We start from the raw sequence: 23,024 nt of genomic DNA on the forward strand, positions 1-23,024 counted from the left end.
TTATGCCCGAAACGTCGATTCTCCTGTTCCTTGGATGCTGCCTGATCAATTTCATGAGCCAGACACTTAAAGATTAAAGGCGAAAGATGTTAAATATCTCACAGTTTTCCTTATATGTTCAAGAGTCACTTGATGATGAATACCAACTGCTTCTACATTCTACTGGTCTTCAGAGAATCCCCCCAAGGATGCTTTGATTATTCCCCAGAAATTGGTCTCTCTCCCAACTTCTGATTGACATTTTCAGATTTGCACCACCACCACCATCTTTTTGGAGCACTGCAGTCCATGTGGTGTATGTCCATAGTGCTAAGAGGGTTAGAGTTGCAGAATTTTGAGTCAGCACCCAGTGAAGATGATGTGAGAATGATTGCCCTTGACTCCAAGGCAAAATTTAATCATGTGAGGCATCAAGAAGCCCTCGCAAAACTCAGTGGGAGTCAGGAAGAAAACTCTCTACTGGTAGGAGTCATACTTGGTACAAAACAAGATAGCTGTGCTTGTTGGATATCAATCATTTCAGACCCAGGACATCATTGCAAAAGCTCTACATGGTAGTGCTCTGGGCCCAACTATTTTTAACTGATTCATCAATTAGCATCATACAGCCAAAAGTAAGAAAGTTCTCTCATAATAGCACAACGTTCAACACCATTCACAACTCCTTTGATGAAGCAGTTGTTGGCAATATATCGCAACACCTGGACAACATGGAGGCTTGGGTTAATGACGAGTAACACTTGTGAAACACGGGTACCAGGCACTGGGTATCTCCAACAAGACAGAATCTAACCATTGTGCTCCTTGACATTCAATTGCATTATTATCACTACATCTTTCACAATCAACATATTGATATTGCCAATGATCAGAAACTGGACTAGACAATCAATTTAAATACAATGGCAATATAAAAGTAGGTCAGAGAACTAGGAACCCTGTGATGAGTAACTCACCTTCTGTCTCTCCACTGTCAGTACACCATCTACAGGCAAAAGCCCCCAAGTGTGATGGGGTACTCTTCACCCCTCTGGGTAGTTGTAGTTCTAACAACATTCAAGAATCTCATTATCATCCAGGGCAAAGACGCTGGCTCGATTCGCATCCAATTCAACATTTGCTTCCTTCAGCACCAAATCACAGCAGCAGCAGTGTATAACATCTGAAGACACACTGTGGTAACTCACCAAGGCTCCTTGCAACTTACAAACCTGTCACCTGTATTACCTGGAAGGACAAGAGCAACTCTGTATGGGAACAGTGCCAGCTTCAAGTTACACACCATCCTGACTTGGAATCATATCACTGGTTCTTTATTATTGCTAAGTCAGAATCCTGTAACTCTCTTACAGTACTATCAGAGTCTGTACACCCCAAGGACTGCAGCAGTTTCAGAAGATGGCTCACCACCTTCTCCAGAGTATGTGAAAATGGCAATAAATGCAGGCCTGTTCAGTCAAATCCACATCTGATAAACAACGCATAAAATAAATGTGCTATTCAAACAACCTTAGTGAGTATTTATAGAATCATAGAATTCTTACAGTGCAGAAGAGGGCAGCTGGCCCATCAAGTCTGCACTGATCCTCGGAAGAGCATCCCACCCAGATGCACCTCCCCCCCCACCCTCCACCCCATCCCTGTAACCCCATATACGGTTTTTACCATAGCTAACCTGCATATCCCTCAATGCTCCAGGCCAATTTTACAGCATGGCTAATGCACCAACCCTGCTCATCTTTGGATTGTTGCAGGAAATAAAGGAAACCGGAGGAAACCTATGCAGACATGGGGTGAATGTGCAAACTCCACCCAGACAGAGACTCAAGGGTGGAATCGAATCCTGGCCCCTGGCATTGTGAGGCAGCAGTGCTACAGGTAGTTCAGCTTGTAGATTGTGCACACTACTGATGCTGGAAAGTGATATGGTAGGTGGTGCTATCAAGTGGGCTATTTTGTCTTGGATGGTGTGGAATTTCAAGGGTTGTTGGAGTTGATAAATTTGGGAAGCAGAAGCCTTTCTTCAGCCAGGCAATGCTTTGTGCAGGATTTTAAATTCATTCGTGGGATGTGGGCATCATTGGCTGGGCCAACATTCATTGCTCATCCCTAATTGTCCAGGTGGCAGTTAAGAGTCAACTACATTGTTGTGGGTCTGCAGTCACATGCTGGCCAGACCAGGTAAGGGTGGCAGTTTGCTTCAAAAAAAACAGATGAGCTTTACCTGACAATCAACAATGGCTTCAAGGTTATCATCAGACTCTTATTTCCAGATTATTATTGAATTCAACTTCTACCATCTGCTGTGGCAGGATTCAAACCAGGATCCCCAGAATATTACCTGGATCGCTGATGATAATACTCTCATGATAATGCCACGAAGCCATCGCCTACCCATAAAAGTCAACACAAGACATGCACTCTCTGCTCTACCCAAAAGCCATGTCGCCTTCTTGTAGAAGACCAAATTAAATCCAGGAGAATTTGGGGAGAAAAATAGGAACATTTTTCTCCAACATCTTCAGGCAATCAAAATTAGTTCAGAACACCATTTGGGTCCTAGTTAATGAGATAGTGGACTTACCAATTAAATAGTCATCTCCACCATAACTCAAAAAAAGGTTCAGCTGTCATTTGTAGTTGTTTGGCCTCTTGGGATTTATGGACTAGCTTGCAATCTCTTCAATATGCCCACTACTTACAGGGAAAGGAACCACCTTCTAACATCCAAGGAGCTTCGAAATCGACGTTTCGGGCAAAAGCCCTTCATCCCGAAACGTCGATTTCGAAGCTCCTTGGATGCTGCCTGAACTGCTGTGCTCTTCCAGCACCACTAATCCAGAATCTGGTTTCCAGCATCTGCAGTCATTGTTTTTACCACATTCTAACAGCCAACCTGTTCTGACCGGTAAAGTGCAGAGTCCTAAATCTTTGAAACTATTTTAACAAGGGATAGCTGTGCTAAGGGAGGATATTCCCGGAAATACATCCAGGGAAGTTATTTGGGTGGAACTGAGGAATAAGAAAGGGATGATCACCTTATTGGGATTGTATTATAGACCCCCCAGTAGTCAGAGGGAAATTGAGAAACAAACTTGTAAGGAGATCTCAGCTATCTGTAAGAATAATAGGGTAGTTATGGTAGGGATTTTAACTTTCCAAACATCGACTGGGACTGCCATAATTTTGAAGGTTTAGATGGAGAGGAATTTCTTACGTGTGTACAAGACAATTTTCTGATTCAATATGTGGATGTACCTATTAGAGAAGGTGCAAAACTTGACCTACTCTTGGGAAATAAGGCAGGGGAGGTGACTGAGGTGTCAGTGGGGGAGCACTTTGGGGCCAGCGACCATAATTCTATTCGTTTTAAAATAGTGATGGAAAAGGATAGACCAGATCTAAAAGTTGAAGATCTAAATTGGAGAAAGGCCAATTTTGACGGTATTAGGCAAGAACTTTCAAAAGCTGATTGGAGGCAAATATTTGTAGGTAAAGGGACGGCTGGAAAATGGGAAGCCTTCAGAAATGAGGTAGCAAGAACCCAAAGTATAATCCTTTCAGGGTGAAAGGAAAGGCTGGTAGGTATAGGGAATGCTGGATGACTAAAGAAATTGTGAGTTTGGTTAAGAAAAGGAAGGAAGCATATGTCAGGTACAGACAGGATAGATTGAGTGAATCCTTAGCTGGAAATGTGTTGCTGGAAAAGCGCAGCAGGTCAGGCAGCATCCAGGGAACAGGAGAATCGACGTTTCGGGCATAAGCCCTTCTTCAGGAAGAAGGGCTTATGCCCGAAACGTCGATTCTCCTGTTCCCTGGATGCTGCCTGACCTGCTGCGCTTTTCCAGCAACACATTTCCAGCTCTGATCTCCAGCATCTGCAGACCTCACTTTCTCCTGAGTGAATCCTTAGAAGGGTATAAAGAAATTAGGAGTGTACTTATGAGGGAAATCAGGAGGGCAAAATGGGGACATGAGATAGCTTTGGCAAATAGAATTAAGGAGAATGCAAAGGGGTTTTACAAATATATTAAGGACAAAAGGGTAACTAGGGAGAGAATAGGGCTCCTCAAAGATCAGCAAGGCGGCCTTTGTGTGGAGCCACAGAAAATTGGGGAGATACTAAATGAATATTTTGTATCAGTATTTACTGTGGAAAAGGATATGGAAGATTTAGACTGTAGGGAAATAGATGGTGACATCTTGCAAAATTCCAGATTACGGAGGAGGAAGTGCTGGATGTCTTGAAACGGTTAAAGGTGGATAAATCCCCAGGACCTGATCAGGTGTACCCAAGAACTCTGTGGGAAGCTAGAGAAGTGATTGCTGGGCCTCTTGCTGAGATATTTGTATCATCGATAGTCACAGGTGAGGTGCCAGAAGACTGGAGGTTGGCAAACGTGGTGCTACTGTTTAAGAAGGGCAGTAAAGACAAGCCAGGGAACTACAGACCGGTGAGCCTGATCTCGGTGGTGGGCAAGTTGTTGGAGGGAATCCTGAGGGACAGGATGTACATGTATTTGGAAAGGCAAGGACTAATTCGGGATAGTCAATATGGCTTTGTGCGTGGGGAATCGTGTCTCACAAACTTGGCTGAGTTTTTTGAAGAAGTAACAAAGAAGATTGATGAGGGCAGAGCAGTAGATGTGATCTATATGGACTTCAGTAAGGCGTTTGACAAGGTTCCCCATGGGAGACTGATTAGCAAGGTTAGATCTCATGGAATACAGGGAGAACTAGCCATTTGGATACAGAACTGGCTCAAAGGTAGAAGACAGAGCGTAGTGGTGGAGGGTTGTTTTTCAGACTGGTGGCCTGTGACCAGTGGAGTGCCACAAGGATCGGTGCTGGGCCCTCTACTTTTTGTCATTTACATAAATGATTTGGATGCTAGCATAAGAGGTACAGTTAGTAAGTTTGCAGATGACACTAAAATTGGAGGTGTAGTGGACAGCGAAGAGGGTTACCTCAGATTACAACCGGATCTGGACCAGATGGGCCAGTGGGCTGAGAAGTGGCAGATGGAGTTTAATTCAGATAAATGCGAGGTGCTGCATTTTGGGAAAGCAAATCTTAGCAGGATTTATACACTTAATGGTAAGGTCCCAGGGAGTGTTGCTGAACAAAGAGACCTTGGAGTGCAGATTCATAGCTCCTTGAAAGTGGAGTTGCAGGTAGATAGGATTGTGAAGAAGGCGCTTGGTATGCTTTCCTTTATTGGTCAAAGTATTGAGTACAGGAGTTGGGAGGTCATGTTGCGGCTGTACAGGACATTGGTTAGGCTACTGTTGGAATATTGCGTGCAATTCTGGTCTCCTTCCTATCGGAAAGATGTTGTGAAACTTGAAAGGGTTCAGAAAAGATTTACATGGATGTTGCCAGGGTTGGAGGATCTGAGCTACAGGGAGAGGCTGAACAGGCCAGGGCTGTTTTCCCTGGAGTGTGGGAGGCTGAGGGGTGACCTTATAGAGGTTTATAAAATTATGAGGGGCATGGATAGGATAAATAGACAAAGTCTTTTCCCTGGGGTCAGGGAGTCCAGAACTAGAGGGCATAGTTTTTGGGTGAGAGCGGAAAGATATAAAAGAGACCTAAGGGGCAACTTTTTCACACAGAGGGTGGTACGTGTATGGAATGAGCTGCCAGAGGAAGTGGAGGAGGCTGGTACAATTGCAGCATTTAAGAGGCATTTGGATGGGTATATGAATAGGAAGGGTTTGGAGGGATATGGGCCGGGCGCTGGCAGGTGGGACTAGATTGGGTTGGGATATCTGGTCGGCATGGACGGGTTGGAGCAAAGGATCTGTTTCCATGCTGTACATCTCTATGACTCTATAACTAAGTTGTATTAAATGAGTCATTAGTCTGTCTCTTATGCAATAAAGGATTATTAACCCAAACAGTACATGATGAAAACTCATTGTTTAGCAAAAAGTAATCATTTTGTGATAAATAGTTTATTTTATAAAATGCTTTCCTGTTACATTTTACACACACATATATATATATATATTTATTTGGACAAGTTTTGAAATAAAACAAATTATTGCCATTTGAGTTGGAAGCACTATCAGTTGTTGAGTAATGCTATTTGAGTGATGCTATCGTCTCATTGCTACAGCACTTATTCATACTACAAACAATTGGCAAAGCCACATACATGTTGTATAAAACTAGTTCATTAATTTTGAATATTGTTGTGATTCATTTAGTTGGTATTCATAGTTCTCAACAGAATTGTGGAAAATTGCATTAATTGACTGCAGTTTTATTTTTCTCGAGTTCACTGGAAGTAACTGAAATTGATCAAACTGTTTTAAAAATGTACTATTTCACATATGTGCCAGCTCATCTTAACATTTCCATCTATTATGTTCATGGAAAAATATAATTGTTCTTCTGATTTTTTATTTTCAAATTTCACAGTTTTTTTGAACAAAAAATGTTCTGAACCCTTTTTTAATTGTCGTTATTCATCTTTGCCATCATCTGGCTACAGTGCACCATCATAATTGGCTGGTTTGCAGAGTTGATGAAGCATCATATGCATTGTAGACAGGTACTCAAAATTGCACATCTTTCAACATTTACACTTCCATAAACTCAGCTTCATCAAAAGAGGTTTTCCAACTGTAAAAATGCTCCACTTTTTCACACAGTAATGTTTATCTTAAATGAATTAATATGTTTCAAATATCTCTGATTTCCTATAGTAAATTATAACAGTGCCAAAAGACAAGACTGTAGAGTTTTCAATTTATTTGCTAATTAAAGCATATCATACTGCCAGTGTAAGTTGCTTTTTAAGATTATTATAAAATGATGTAGAAGTACACATAGTTAGTAACAGAGTTTTTTTTGAAGAATTGGGACTTTTTTTAGCTTGACTGAAATAAATTGGAATGCTGCGGGAACACTTAACAGGTCATTACCAATGGCACCATAATAACTTTGCAAAGACATCCTTTACAAAACACCAGAAAAACATTCAGCAAAACAAATTACAACAATTGCCACAGGCTTTTTTTTTTCATTTTACTTGTAAGCAAAAATGTTTATGATGTAAAAGATAAAGTTCATAGAACATGTGTTTTTACATACACTATATATAAAACAAAATGTTCATAAATCAGTTTATTTTTAAAGTAAAATACAAAGCTGTTTCAACAAACTTGTATAAATAAATAATTTACAGCCAACTCAGTTTCTGATAACAGGAAAATAATACAGTATGGGCAAACCTGAGCAATTGTCCACTTGATTGCCTAAGAGCTGCAAATTCAGATTTCACTCCAGGGCAGTATTTGATTATATACTACTGTACGTGGAATGGTTGAACAATATAATTCCTAGAAATTTCTGAGATGTGTTTTGAGATAATGTTCTCCATAATAAAGAAAGAAAAAAATATTCCACTTCTCACAGAAGACAAATAAGCTTTTCATTGTCATGTATAACCAATTGGCCGAGTTTAGTTATTACAAAGGTTAAATACTTGCTTGACACAACTTTGTTGGATTATTGTGTATTGGTAAATTGAACACTCAGCATACTAGAAGACCATGTTTAGCTGACTGCTGATGGGGTCACAAGTGAATAAAGACATGGCTGGACAATTTTATGTTGTGGCATTAAAAAAGTTCTTCTAATTTGTCAATGCTAACGATGAACCACCTGAGTGGAATGTAAAGTGAAAAACAGGGTTTTACTGTGCCTGTTCTATGAGCTTGAAACAGATCCAGAACCTTCCCAATTTATTGCCAGTCACAGGGTGTTGGTGACATTTGATGCTTTGGCTAGGGGCCTCTTCATTGTTTAAGGGTATCTGCCAAGAATAGATGCCAGCTTTTCTGCTCATTCAACACAAGTTTTAAATCTCTTTGCTAAATCAGAGCTGGCTAGACTGCAACAGATGTGCTGTAGGTAGTTGTTAGGTACATTGAAGCAGCCAAGCCAGTGGTCAAATGGTCTGTTGGAGGCAGCTTCCAGAAAGGGAAGCATTTAAAAGCAAAGCACTGCAGACACTGGAGATCCAAAATCAAAACAAAAGATGCTGCAGAAACTCAGCAGATCCAGCAGCATCTGGAGATAGAGAAAAACAGTCAACTTTTTGAGTCCAATATGGACATGAAATTTCTTTGGAATTGAAATGGGCTGGAATAGTGGTAGGTTTTATACAGTCAACAAAAGTCGAAAGAGCAAATGGAATAAATGACAAATGTGTCCCCAAAAAGAAGGTAAAAGGAATGCTAATGGATGTAAGGAAAAGAATTCTATGCAGACTAGGCATGATGTTGTTAATAGCAGAAAATAGGGGTCAGCTGTACTCAAAGTACCCCTTAACAATTCTATTCATGTCCACTATACATCAATTGCTCTTCTGTTATGCCATTAAAACTCCCTTAGTATTTTATATGGGAGATGGAAATGTGTTGCTGGAAAAGCGCAGCAGGTCAGGCAGCATCTAGGGAACAGGAGAATCGACGTTTCGGGCATTAGCCCTTCATTTCCATCTCTGATCTCCAGCATCTGCAGACCTCATTTTCTCTTCAAAGATTTTATATGGGAGTACAATTACCATCTATTCCATTTGCTTCTCTCCTTTTTGTTTTACCAATGTTAAACCCACTGCCTATCTAGCCCTTTTCACTTCTGAACGAGCCATTCTGGACCTTTTTATTTCATGTAGACTAATTGTTTTCTCTATACCAATGCTGCTAGCCCTGTCTGTCTTTTACTAAGGCCAGAGGATCAGAAGGAGGTTCTTCTGTTGCTGTTTTGCATCTGTCTCAGTATGATGGTCCCCGCCGCCGCTGCGTTCATACCTGAACCAATTTCCATCCTGAAAGAAAAGTTTTAGTGTGTTAAGTAGGTAATGATGCATTACAATGAGCCATGCCAGTCAAAGGACTGGGGGACGATCTACAGCATGCAACTCTCAGCTCTTATTTGAGCCATCAATGAAGATTAATTCACACCGTATCAGTTATGCTTATTATTATAACATGATAAGCAGGTTTGTATGAGTTAAATGATCACTCAGTGTTGACCATGAAAAAACTGTCACCCCTAGTTTACACACAGGGTCCGTTTCACGTTGAGTTAAGTTGACTTAAATCATCTTCATGTTGAATTTCCTCGCTCCTCCTTGTCCGCCACTAACTGTTGGGCCATCGACCTTGCGGAACGAGTACTCAACGGAGAAATTGTTTTTGTGGTGGCCCCTTCCTCGGCTCCACACAAACAGGAGCAGGAAACAGAACAGCACCACCCCTAAGAAGGTGATGCACCCCATGGCGGTGGAGACCAGGATGGTTTTCACGTCAAGTGTGAACTTCAGGAACACCTGTGTGTCGTTGAACGCAGTCTCGTTGAACTCTGTGAGGTATGCTGTCCTGTTAGCATACAGGGCACCGTCTGCTGGCCGTCCCTTCACAGTCAGCACAGCGAATGAGGTATCATTGCCTCCGGCGTTACTCGCGATGCAGATGTGAGTGCCACTGTCATGGACTTGGACAAAGCGGATCTCCAGGGTACCACTGGGCAGGATCGTTATTCTGCCGTTACTTTTACTGGTGATCATCCTCCTCTGGGGAGAGACCCACATGATAACAGGAGCTGGTTCCCCATCAGCCCTACAAGTGAAATAGACTGTCTGCCCTTCCCCAGCGGTGACTCGCTGAGGTTTCCTGTCCCGGATTTTGGGCTTTTGGCAGGTGAAATAGCTGTGGACGGCGGAGTCCTCGAAGTCTTTCAACTCGCTGCCCTGGATATCTGCTGGGGAGGCGCAGACCGGCTGGCTGCCCTCAAAACTCAGCGTCTTCCTCCTGTGCAGGAGCCACAGGAGGCGGCAGTCACAGGACAGTGGGTTGCTATCCAAACGCAGCACCGCCAGGGTGGCCACCGACTGGAAAGCGCTCTCTTCCAGGGTCACCAAGAAGTTGTTGGAGACGTTCAGCACTTTTAATTGCCTCAGGCCGAGGAAAGCATGCGGCTCGATGGTGGCGAGCATAGTGCTGACCATGTACAAGTGCTGGAGGCGGATTAAATCACGGAAAGAGCCCGATTCAATGCTGCTGATAGGATTGTAGGACAGGTTCAGCAATTGGAGATAGATCAGATTTCTGAAGGCCCCAGAGGGGACACTGGAAAGGTTAGTGCTAGTGATGGAGAGAAACGTGAGGTTCAGGCCGTACAGGGTTGTGGGAGTCATGGTGTCAAGAAGTGGCCAGTAGTCAATCTCCAGCTCTTTCAAGTTGTACAGTTTCCGAAAGTTCTGCTCTTCCAGAAAGCTGATGCTGAGGTGGCGCAGCCTCAGTGTGATCAGGCTCTGCAGGTAGGACAAGGATTCAGCAGAAATCGAGGTCAGGTTGCATTTCTCGATGGTGAGCTGCTCCAGACTCACCAAGCCACTGAAGGCCCGCTGGGAGATGTAGACAAGATCATTGTCCCCAACTTCCAGGTGTTTCAAATTCCTCAAATCCTGGAACATGTAATCCAGGAGAATCACCAGCTTGTTCTCACTGAGATCCAGGCGGGTTAAGTTGCTTAGTCTGCTGAACACCCCGGTTGGGATCAGTTTCAGCTGGTTGCTACGAAGCTGCAGGGATCTCAGGTTGAATAAGTTGCTGAAAGCTCCGGGTTCGACGTTTGTGATGATATTCTCACTCAGGTCAATCTCTTCCAAGAGAGGAAATGCTGCCAAGTCCCCTGAGTTGATGCACCTCAGTCTATTTTTGCTCAGGTCAAGTATTTTCGTTTCTGTGGGAATGCCGTCTGGAATAGCTGTCAGCCGCTTTCTGTGGCACACCACTGATCTAATTTGAGCCGCACATTCACATCGAGCTGGGCAGCTCACTGTTGATCGTGTAATTAAAACCATCAGGGTCAGACCCAGAAACTGTTGGCAGCATGATGACATTGTGTAAAACATGATGTTACTGATGCAGTCTATCATTCTCCCACGCACCTGCAATAGAAAACAAACAAACATAGTCAGCAAGATTCATTCTGCATCTTATATTCAACCAGGTGAATCTGTTAGTTTTAAAAAATCATACTGTCACACTTCTATTTCGGATACATTGTTCTTTTCCTTTAAACAAAGCTCTGTTTTATAGTTGTCTGTTGCATAACAGCTGGGATTATTCTACCAGTACTCTGTCTGGTCCATCTTTTCCTGCAATCCCCAAACTGTTTCCAGAGTCAGGATGACAGGATAGTCTGGTTTTGAAATTCCAGCAGCATCATCAAAATCTTACCGAATGGCTAAAAACAGAACAGGATCCTGAAAATACAACAGTCAGCATCCCAGCAAGTTTAAGACCACTGAAGAAATAAACACATACTGGGATAAATCCTGAAGGTAGCTTTGAGTTGGAGGTCTAATATTATAATGGATAGTGTTTCTGCCTCGGAACCAGAAAACCTGGGCTCAAGGCTCACTCTAGGACTTGATGGCTATGGAAAATGCATTCGATATTGAGCCAAACATCATGAGTATTGACTTGGACATCTTTCCCTTGTACCCCAAATGCAGGAGGATTTCTACTCAGCCGTGTGATAGAAGTGAAGGGGAGCTCACCCCCAAACACAGTGGAAAAAAGTAACATATCCCCTTCTCTGAATTATACCTTAAACACAATAGGATATTTTCTGTGTATTCCTGTAACACAACATATATGGTGTTTTCTAACAAGAATGATGGCACAGCAAAAACTGTCCAATAAATAAATCATAAGTACACAAATATGTAAAGTTACTCCAGTCACTCTTGTGCCCAGAGAGAGCTGCAGTTCAATGGGATTAATCTTGACTTATGTGCTGGTATAAAACAGGTGAGATTGAGTTATCAATTTGTTTGCTTTTGCATCACTTTGAATGGATTTCAGTGGAGTTATAAAACAGGCTGACTCTATCACCCAATTTAACTATCACACACAGTCAATATTGCCCTATTTTTTTCAAAAACTTACATTATAAGATTTTTTTATAGATATGAATGTCAGAAAATAGCTAGTTGACTTTTATTAGAAAACTTCCTCTCACTACTTTCTGTTAGTGTCATGACTACAGATCAAACTCGGGTTCACCTATGGATATATTAAACTTTTAATTGCAACATTTAAAATAGGGGAAATCCAGTCACAAAAGAATTGCACATGTAATTTATGTGGCTATTCATAGTGGAGCCCTGGAAAGCTACACGAAGGTGTCAATGAAGCTTTAAGAAGAGAAATACACTACAAATTGAACAGTAATTTTCTATGAGTATCTCAGACTGTGAATATGATGAAAGACAGCTATTTGGGTGAGAGATATGTTTGTGTTTTCCCTTTTCAAGAATACACAGGGACTTGGGTTAAAAACAACCTCCAACGCTTGCAGGTGTGTCCTGGTGGGCTGAGGTACTTGTGTGTACAAGTATGAGTTTAAGTGTTAGTGTGCTGTGAAAGTAATAGTTGGAGGACTATCCAGTAGTTCGTCCTGCATTCATAGGAAAGGACTCTCTCATTCTGCATCCTGGAAACTAGTCAGCAGGTAAGACTCTCTCACTCTCAGTGCTGGAAGCCAATCAGTAAGCTAGTTCAAAGGAAACATGATAAAATAATTTCACACAATCTGCAAATCCTGGAATCAACTGCTCAATTCTCAGGATTCCATTATCTTCACACATGATCCATTTTCCCTGGAGTGTTGGCGGCTGAGGGGTGACCTTATAGAGGTTTACAAAATTATGAGGAGCATGGATAGGTTAAATAGACAAAGTCTTTTCCCTGGGGTCGAGGAGTCCAGGGCATAGGTTTAGGTGAGAGGGGAAAGATATAAAAGAGACTTAAGGGGCAACTTTTTCACACAGAAGATGGTACATGTATGGAATGACCTGCCGGAGGAAGTGGAGGAGGCTGGTACATTTGCAACATTTAACAGGCATTTGGATGTGTATATGAAAAGGATGGGTTTGGAGGGATATGGGCATTGTGCTGGCAGGTGGGACTAGATTAGGTTGGGATAACTGGTTGACATGGACGGGTTGGACCGAAGGGTCTGTTTCCATGCTGTACATCTCTATGACTAGGACTCTATGACCCACAGGCTGATTTGTGTATCTTTTAACTTATATTTTATTTTTGTACTTCCTTCTCATTACTGATATATGTGCATTGCATTATTATTTCTTCTTGTGGTTAGTAAAGAAGAATTCTCACTCTTTCATTAACTCTAGAAAGCCTGGTTAAATTGACACTTTTTCACATGGAAATTCATTTGTTCTGGGAGAAAGATATTGACTAGGGAGGGGATTTTATCAAAACGACTTTACAAGATAATACATGGCTTGGAGAGGGTGGACGCTAGGAAATTGTTTCCGTTAGTCGAGGAGACTAGGACCCGTGGACACAGCCTTAGAATTAGAGGGGGTAAATTCAGAACAGAAATGCGGAGACATTTCTTCAGCCAGAGAGTGGTGGGCCTGTGGAATTCATTGCCGCAGAGTGCAGTGGAGGTTGGGACACTAAATGTTTTCAAGGCAGAAATTGATAAATTCTTGATGTCACAAGGAATTAAGGGCTACGGGGAGAATGCGGGTAAGTGGAGTTGAAATACCCATCAGCCATGATTGAATGGCGGAGTGGACTCGATGGGCCAAATGGCCTTACTTCCGCTCCTATGTCTTATGCTCTTATGGTCTTATGGACTTTGTTGCAGTGGAGACAGGTGAATAAAGAAGAGGGTCACTTCATTGCTCCTCACTCAGGAACTTGACAATTGGGTGTATCCTATTTGGAATAATAAAATGGGCAACATAACTTGGGAACTGGTTGCAACATTAAATGTTGTTACATGAATCACATTGAGATAAATATTCCCATATTTGCTCATCTAGTAAAATTGTCAGACCACTCTCTGGGAAATAGGACTTAAAGTTTTTGTTTTGTCCTATATTCTGAAATCTGTGGATTATTCAAAAGATCAGTCTGTCTATTACAATAATGACTGTTATTAATTGGATATCAGCGCAGTTGGGGGTGAATGTTACCAGACTCCTGTCACTAATTCTATAATGGTCATATTCATTTCTGTGGTGTTTCACTGTAGAAGGTTATCAAATATTTTTTGAGTAACCACAGCAGTTTCATTGTACACAACATAAAAACAGAAGTTGGTGGAAAAGCTCAGCAGGTCTGGCAGTACTTGTGAAGAGAAATCAGAATTAACATTTTGTGTCTGGTGACCCTTCCTCATTTTATCTGGTTTCTGAAGAAGTCATAACAAACTTGAAACATTAACTCTGTTTATCTCTCCCAGGTGTTGCCAGATCCACTGTGTTTATGCAACATTTTCTGACTTGGTTTCCATTTTATTTGTGATACAGTGGATGGTGTGGTTTGAAAAAATGAAGGATGTAGTGTGAAAGGGGTCAGGTGCAATTCCTGGTCCGTAGAATCATACAAAATCATACAATCCTGACAGTGTGGAAACATGCCATTTGGCCCAACAAGTCCACACCGACCCTCCAAGAAACATCCCACCCAGACCCATTCCCATACCACTCTACATTTACTTCTAACTGATGCACCCAACCTATACATCCCTGAACACTATGGGCAATTTAGCATGGCCAATTCACCTGACCTGCACATCTTTAGATTGTGGGAGCAAACCGCAGCACCAAGAGAAAACCCATGAAGGTACAGGGAAAATGTGCAAACTTCACACCGCCCGATGCTGGAATCAAACCCTGGTCCCTGGTGCTGTGAGGCAGCAGTGCTAACCACTGAGCCTCCGTGGTCCAAGTTGGCAAATATAAGCCAGGGCAAACTTTCAGCTTGTGACACACTCATTTAGGACAGGAACTGAAAAATGCTATCATGGGATTTTTCTTCTTGTTGCTACCTCTGTGGAAGCTGATGTCAAAATGATTAGTGACAGCAGTAGGACATCCTATGGTACAGTATACGTTCTTAAATTTTGCACAGGAATTTTGCATTATATAGAATTTGCAATGTTCTACAAAGTCAGGAACATTGTGTAAAATTTTCTGTTCACTTTTAGAAAATAAAATCCATTTTTGAATTTCCTCAGCCGTACGCATTGGAATTTTCTCTTTTCAAGGTTCAGAGCTGAAGAATAACCATTAAAGAACCATCAGTGGGCTTCAAGCAGAAATAAAGCTACACGTCTGTATAAATTCCTCAAGTGAGATAGAGCCGTGGTTTAAAATTGGAAGATTTAAGGGAAATAACTACCAAAATATTATAATTATGGAGTTATTCAAGGAGTCATGATGTATTCATTTGAAAGAATAGATTGCATCTGAGCTTTGTCAAAATGTTAAAACTTTGCGTGCTAAATGTTTAGCATCAGTCTTTACAAAAAAAATGCCAGCCAGTCAGATAAATACAACTTTTCCTTTTAAAAAAATCCATGCCGACTCTTCCAAATCAATCCACATTTTTTTCAAGTCACTAGCTGCTGTAAAATGGAGTGTGGTTTGAGTCCCCCCGCCAACTATACTACCCTCCAGGGAAATACTACCTACACAGAAATTGCTCCTTAGGAGCTGGGATCGGAACTCCTGGCTAGAAATGCAGATCCTCAGTATTAACATAAGAAAGACGAATGAAGTTGCAATTTGATTGTGATTGCCACTTCTCAGAAAAGCTGATCCAATGCAGTCTCACAAAATCACTAAATGTGATTACTGTGCTGGCAAACAATGCTTACTAAATTCATTATGGTTACTTTAAATTTAACAATACCTCTACTAAAGTAACAAGTTGACCTCTGGTTCAAAGTAGTGGAAATATTGGTTTGAATATTAGTTTGTTAGCACTTTTGTATCTCTGTAAGCATCAAGAGATTTGGACAAGAGACCAAGCACTTGATTAATAATTTTTAAAATTCATTCATATGAATGTGGATGCAGCTGGTGAGGCCTGCATTTATTGCCCACCCCTAATTACACTGGAGAAGGTGGTGGCATTCTGAAATTGCTGCAGCACATGTGGTGCAGGGAAACCCACAGTATTGTTAGGAAGAGAGTTCTAGGATTTTAATCCTATGACAGTGAGGGAACAGCATTACAGTTCCAAATCAGAATGATATTTTTCAGGTGTGGTGTTCCCATGTATCTGTGGTCCTTATCATTTAAGTTTGCAGGTTTGGAATATGCTGTCAGAGGAACCTTGGCAAGTTGCTACCCTGCACCTTGTAGATGGTACACATTACTTCTGTGATGCATCAGTGCTGAAATGAGTGAATGTTTAAGGTGGTGGATTGGTTTCTTTGTCCTGGATGCTGTCCAGCTGCTTTAGAGGAGATACATCCATCATGGCAAATGAGCAGAATTCCATATACTCCTCACTTGTGTCTTGTTGGTGGTGCACAGGCTTTGGGGAGTCAGGAGGTTACTTGCTACAGATTCCTATCTATGGTTAAAAATCCAAATAAAATAATTTTATTGTGATTCTGAATCATTTTAAAATACAGTAAATTTGGTGGTACAAACCTTTAGAAAATTGCACTTTGACATTGTTAACTAGAATTGTGAAGTCTCGTTACTGAGGTAAAGCACAGCAAAACATTGAAATATTTGATTATTTAACAGCATAAACATTGGCATTAAAAATTTTAAGGAACTTATGGTTATAATTCTTAAAAACAATTAAATGTACTCTTACATTTGCAATCAATGCAAAATTGGTGACACAAATGTCACAGAATTGTGGAATTTTACGCAACTGAATGAGGCACATTTGGAACATCATGCTTTTGAGAGTTATCCACAAAAATTCTCCTTCAGTTTCCTTCCCTCATAACCTTCTAAAATTGTTACAGATATTTTTTAATCAACCTGTTCAGATGTGTCATGAACATTTCTGGGACAGATGGGATTTGAACCCAGGCCTCCTGGTCAGAGATGGGGACACTACAACAGCCATGCAACATTCCCACTTGAGACAGCCATATTTTCTTATGACCAGTTAGGATTCCTAACTTCTTTTGCTTAAGGTATGTTTGAAATCCCAGACATTTAGAATGATAAAAAAAGTCACAAGATTCCACAGCTTAGCACAAAGAAAAAAAAACTTTACAAGATTACAAAAGTAAAATAATCCACTCCAAGTACAACTTGTACTCCAACATCCAGAAGGAACATAAAATAAACATGGATGAACAGACAAATTGTGTTTAAAGCCCCCCACAGAACCAATCAAATAGCAAGTGAAATCCAGAGAGATCCCACAGATTTTTCATTAATCTACCCTGACATTCTCAATTTTTTTTTGAGTCTGAGTTGATTGATCTCTGAGACTGCATTTCACTGTCTTGACCATGTCTCAGTGTCCAAACACAGGCGCAATCACAGTTCCTCAGCCAACAGTACTCACCTGCCAGTTACTTGATCTCTTGTCCTGAGACTACATTTCAGTGAGCTTCACCAGACTATATTCCATTGTCTGCCAGCAGATTCTCCAGGGCATCGGCTATCCTTTGCCCCAGCTACATGGAGTCAGCTAACTGGACACTTTAGCAAAATGGACTTACGTCTCTGACTACCTGTCTCTTACTGACTAAAACAAACTCTGAATTATTGTTCACTGGCACTTGAACTGTTTTGAGTGATGTGCTAAAAACCTTGCAAAAATATCCCAACTTGTTCCCTGAAATATTGAAACATTTCTAACAATCTGCCCCATATTGTAATTATCAGCTAACTAACCCTCCACATCTGCCAGATTCAACACACAGAATAAAACTGGTTTTATCGCAGTTTAAATCCAAGTAGGATACTTTAGAAAATATTTGAGCACCTTGGAGAGGGTGCAGAGGAAATGTTCTTTTTAAAAAAACCTTTTCACAGGACGAAACTATTTCTAATTGTCCTTTTATAATTGCTTCTTGTCCAATTCTTCCACAAATCTTGTTATTGCCTATATCACTCAGACTCCTATAAGTTTCTACCTGTGCTTTCTTACAACAGTATATCAGTACAGGTAACTCCTGATCCTTCTTATCAATTACATTAGCATGGTATATCATGCTCAGCCACAGTGTACTATGCAAGGAGGCCAATGTCATGTCACGATATGGAGTTCTGACATACGTAACCCTCTTGAGGTGTATGTTGCATTTGCAAAATGCAAATGATACACTGGGGGAGTGAAGTACAGTCATAAATGCAAAATTATAGCACCTCCTCCCAAAAATAGCTACCCTTGAACATCACAGACCATGTCATTACATGATTAAGTGTATGTGTGGCAGTTCCAAAGCATTGTGTTCCAATATCAGGCATGGAAAATGCTGCAGAAATGACTAGCCCAGATGAGGCTTTTAATTTTGTGGCTGCATAACTTTGTCTATCTGATACCACAGGAGGCCAATTGATGCAAAAACTGATAATCTATTTTTAGTTCAGGAGCTGTCAGGATGATATAAACTCATTGTCGGGAAAATGCATTGGGAAATATGAATTTTATTTTCAATAACAGCATTAACTTTAAATGGAGACAGAAGAACAATACGAAAATGTTATAGTGTGGAATAACTTTTATTCTGAAGCTCAATAGCTCTCCTAAATCAAGAACCAAGATCTTATGATATTATGAGATTTAATATGATTGTTATGTCTAATTCTGAAATTATTTTATGAAATGAAATTAACTAAGACTTACTGCCAAACAGCATTAACCTATAACTCTTTTAGAATACTTCTTTTGGCAATATAAAGTAGCATTTGATACAGATCAGTAGTTAGAAAAGGCACTGAAACAAAAACACATTTAAAATAAAGCTCATAACAGACCGCCAGAAAAAGGAATGTTCAAATTATTTTACTACAAGTTTTCCAACCTCTGCAATATTTATGTTAATTGTTTTGTAATAATCCTGAGGGACTTGGCTAACATACAACACAGTACACAAACTGTGTTTAATGTTTCATTTGGAATGTAAATATGTAATCTTATCTGAGTTTTAATTGAATGCTGCTGTGATATCTGTCAACCTAAATTCTGTTTTACTTCAATCTGCACTGCATTCTCATGCTTGGGAATAGTTTGCTTAGATATTAACTATAATGGAGTGAACTAGATTTCCTCTTATCTTTGCAAAGGACTAGGTTTGCAGGTAAGTCCATGCTTCCTATCAACTGAACTAGGAAAAGTAATCTGAGTAATAATGTACCCAGGGTGAACTTACTCTTACTGACTATAAAATATGATAGCTCAATATCCTCAAATCTTTCTGGCTGCAGGGAAAATACAGTGTGGAAGATTGTGGCCCCTCAGAAGGGAACAAAAAGTAATGGGGCTAATTTTGGAAATTCCAGGAATGAGTTGATCCTGGCTAAATGTAGAGGCAGTACTTCATTATTACAAACATGTGATTATGATTTGATAATTCTTAGGGGGAGAAATAACAGTTTCAAAGGCTACCTATTAAAAGAAGAAAAAGCAAATCTGCACCCAAAAAGCCAAAATAAAAGGCTACTACAAGTTACGAGATAAAATAGCCACAATCTTCAACCCTCCCATAATGAAGGGTTTGCAACAGACAATGGAAATATGTGAATTTCACACATGGAGTGAACAATGGACAGGAGAAAGAACTTCAAAGGGCCTGGCACAATTGACATTGCTTTATGGAATCCTGAACTCTTCAAAATTGTCAAACTATGATTTTGAGCTCTGATCTGTTTAAAACTCTGCGGGATGCCATATTAAGTCATATCTCCCCAAAAAGGCCTCTGAGATGCAATATCTTCAGAGAGTTCTCATCTCATGATAAAGGTTTGCATCAGAGATCAACCACAGTAATACCAAAAGTATCCAGCCAATCTGCTATAGCCGCAGAATTAGCGAGGAAAAACAAACCTCTTTCTCTCTCTCAAAGTCTGCATGACTTACTGAGTGTGGCTATATAAGAAAGACCCAGCATACAACTGCAAAAGCCAACATTGCTTGTCGATCTGAATTCAAGTCTAACCTCTTACAACAGCCACAACAACAAGAGTGAAGCACTGGGCTGCAGTACTACACCATAGAGGCTAATTGGAACTTGCCTGGTCGTTGTCTGAATCCTTCTCTTTTAATCTTTATAGTTGTCAGGTTAGTTTACAACTTTGTGTTTTTACTCTTAAGCAACTTTCAGTAATGGCTTGTAAACTAATCATTAATTTATTTAAACAAGGAGCCTGACTGCTGGGTTACTTTGATTTGAACTCCCAAATGAAAACAGGGGCTAGATGAGCTATTTTTAATTCAGTGATCAATGCCTGATGGTTGCCACACTCATGATTAGCTTTTTACTTTATTTGCCACCTGCTAACTGGTGAGATTGAGAGGGTGGTCAGTATGAAAGCCAACAGTAAAAACCTGCAATGAAAGACTATCAAGGATGGTGTCCGTCAGGGAAATTCTGCAAAATTGTTGTAAATGGGAACCAAGGGAAATTTTTGCACTGGTTGCAGTGATAGGAAATCATTGTCACAAAGGAAGATGTCTGCTGTTGTTACAGGTCAGTCATTTCAGTTTTCAGGACATCTCTGCAGGTGTTCCTCAGTGTTGTGTCATTGGCCTAAGTATCCTCAGCTGCTTTATCAATGACTATCACCCATAAGGTCAGAAGTGGGAATGTTGACTGATGATTGAACAATTAGCATTATTCATGACTCTTCAGATATTGAATCAGTCTGTGATTAAGTGCAGCAAGACCTCAATAATGTCCAGGCTTGAGCTTTTTTTAAAAATTCATTCATTCCTCTGTTTTTGGCTGCACTTCAGTCCCACGCTCCTGATCTTTGGGCACCCGGTACGGAGGAAGGAGGGCAGGTCTGAAGACCTCCTCGTGGGTCTGCTCCTGGGCCTGGCCAAACTGGCCATCAACAGGTCCAGGCAGCGGGCCGTGGAGGGGGTCGTTAGGGCCGACTGCCTGCCCCTCTTCCGCGGTTACGTTAGGGCCCGGGTGTCCTTGGAGAAGGAGCACGCGGTGTCCACCAACACCCTGGAGTTGTTCAGGGAGAGGTGGGCGCCGCAGGGAGTGGAGTGCATCATTTCTCCCTCCAATTCTATTTTGATTTAGTCCCTCCCCTCCAGATCTGCAAACATTCACTCCGCCCAACAAGCTAAGTAACAGCAATGTACACTATACCACCTACATAATGCAGTGAAGCAATTCCCCAAGGCTGCTTAGTCAACATCTTCTCAACCATAACCACTATCATCTGGAAGGACAAGGGCAGCAGATACAAGGATACACCGCCATTTGCAATTCCCCATCAAGCCATGTGACTTGGAAATATATCACTTTCTTTACTGTCAATGTACCAAAATTGTGAAATTTACTTTCTAAGAACACTGTGATCTACATATACCAAACAGACAGCCATGATTCAAGAAGGCAGCTCATGGCTAACTTCCCTTGGGCAATTTGTGTTGGGCAACGAATGCTGGCCCAGCCAGTGATGCTCACATCCTCTCAATGAGTAATTCTTTTGGAAAATTTGGGTTGATGGTGGTGTGATGGGGTGGCAGAGGTTGAGGACAGAAATTGGCAAGAAGCAAGAGTGGGAGAAATTATATGTTTTTTTTAGATTACTTACAGCATGGAAACAGGCCCTTCAGCCCTTCAGCCCAAGTCCACACTGACCCGCCGAAGTGCAACCCACCCAGACCCATTCCCCTACATTTACCCCTTCACCTAACACTACAGACAATTTAGCATGGCCAATTTACCTAACCTGCACATTTTTGGATTGTGGGAGGAAACCGGAGCACCCGGAGGAAACCCACGCAGACACGGGGAGAATGTACAAACTCCACACAGAGAGTCACCTGAGGTGGGAATTGAACCCAGGTCTCTGGCACTGTGAGACAACAGTGCTAACCACTGTGCCACCATGCCGTGAAGAGAGGGATGTTTATTTACCCTAGATGATTTACCCGTGAACCATGGGAAGCACATCCACATGTCCCAAAAGCTGTACTCTGAAAAAGCATATTTGCAAGCTCCATCTACTTCAGCCTCTACTTAACTGCAGGTTCTCCTGCGCCCTGGGCAACTGATGCAGGTGGCATTACATTAAATCATTGCCAAAATGTCAGGAACACAATTTATTTTACATATTATACTAACAGACCCACTTCTCCAGACTGGGTTGCACCAAAATGCAAAACACACAGTTTTCCAAATGGGAGATTGTACCCCAAGAATTGCTCAGAGTTTCAATTTTGGGTTTATGTATGGTGCCAAAACCTAAAACACAGGATTTCTCAAAGTAGGAGGGCTGTAGGCTCTGTGGCTGATATGGCCAACTATCCCCCTCCCCGACCCTCCTGTTGCTCTTAGAGGTCTTCTCCTTATCCCCAAACCCCACTCCCCAAGGGGCCACAATATTTTCAAGCTTCAAAATGACAGGGTTTGGAAAACACTAGCATAACAGTTTAAACAAAAGCAAGTGTGTTCATAGCTTGTTGGGTCAGGTTTTGCCAAAGTATTTTAATTTAATTTTCCAATAACCTTTCCAGCCTGTCATTTTAATGGTGGGGTTTAAAGCTTGTCACTCTATGCTTCAGATTATAAATGATGAATCATGTTTATGAAGAATCAAAATTAAAAATGGAATTTAGCAATTACAACAGAGTTTGCTGGCATGTGAAATTGTTCGATTCCTATTCCAAATAATGAAAGTATTACAAAGTTCTAAATGTCACTGTGATAATGCATAATTTAATCTGAGCCTGTCATTGTTGTACTGTCACTGGTTGAATCTCCTGGATCTGATTTCAGCAGCAATTCAGGCAAAACATGGACCACCACTTTCTTAAGATAACCAGGAAAAACCAAAAACACAATGTGCCCTGCATATGCCCAACCTTGAGATCAAAGACGGGAACCTGAAATATGATATTCATAAGTGAAATTTGTATTTACAAAATGGTCCTATAGCAAACCGGAACTAAGTATTAATCCGTTCATAGCCTGTCTGCTTTGAATTACTCTCTGCTTTGAAATCTGAA

General features: G+C 41.1%; 1 protein-coding gene across 5 annotated transcripts in view; it reads right to left on the bottom strand.

Moving 5' to 3' along the window:
• Positions 1–5,880: 5,880 nt before the first annotated feature.
• The window catches only part of LOC122565300 (leucine-rich repeat and immunoglobulin-like domain-containing nogo receptor-interacting protein 2), a 173,723-nt gene continuing 156,579 nt past the window's right edge, over positions 5,881–23,024 (bottom strand). For all 5 annotated transcript variants that reach the window (XM_087976066.1, XM_043721111.2, XM_087976067.1 and 2 more), the window contains one exon: positions 5,881–10,969. In XM_087976066.1, coding sequence (XP_087832192.1) covers positions 9,113–10,957 — 1,845 coding nt within the window. In that variant the 5' untranslated portion in view covers positions 10,958–10,969 and the 3' untranslated portion in view covers positions 5,881–9,112. The remainder of the gene's footprint in view (positions 10,970–23,024) is intronic.

This window comes from Chiloscyllium plagiosum, unplaced genomic scaffold (genome assembly GCF_037043375.1).
Source record: "Chiloscyllium plagiosum isolate Xiang-an unplaced genomic scaffold, Cpla_swu_hap1 HiC_scaffold_28, whole genome shotgun sequence".
NCBI classification, from domain to species: domain Eukaryota; kingdom Metazoa; phylum Chordata; class Chondrichthyes; order Orectolobiformes; family Hemiscylliidae; genus Chiloscyllium; species Chiloscyllium plagiosum.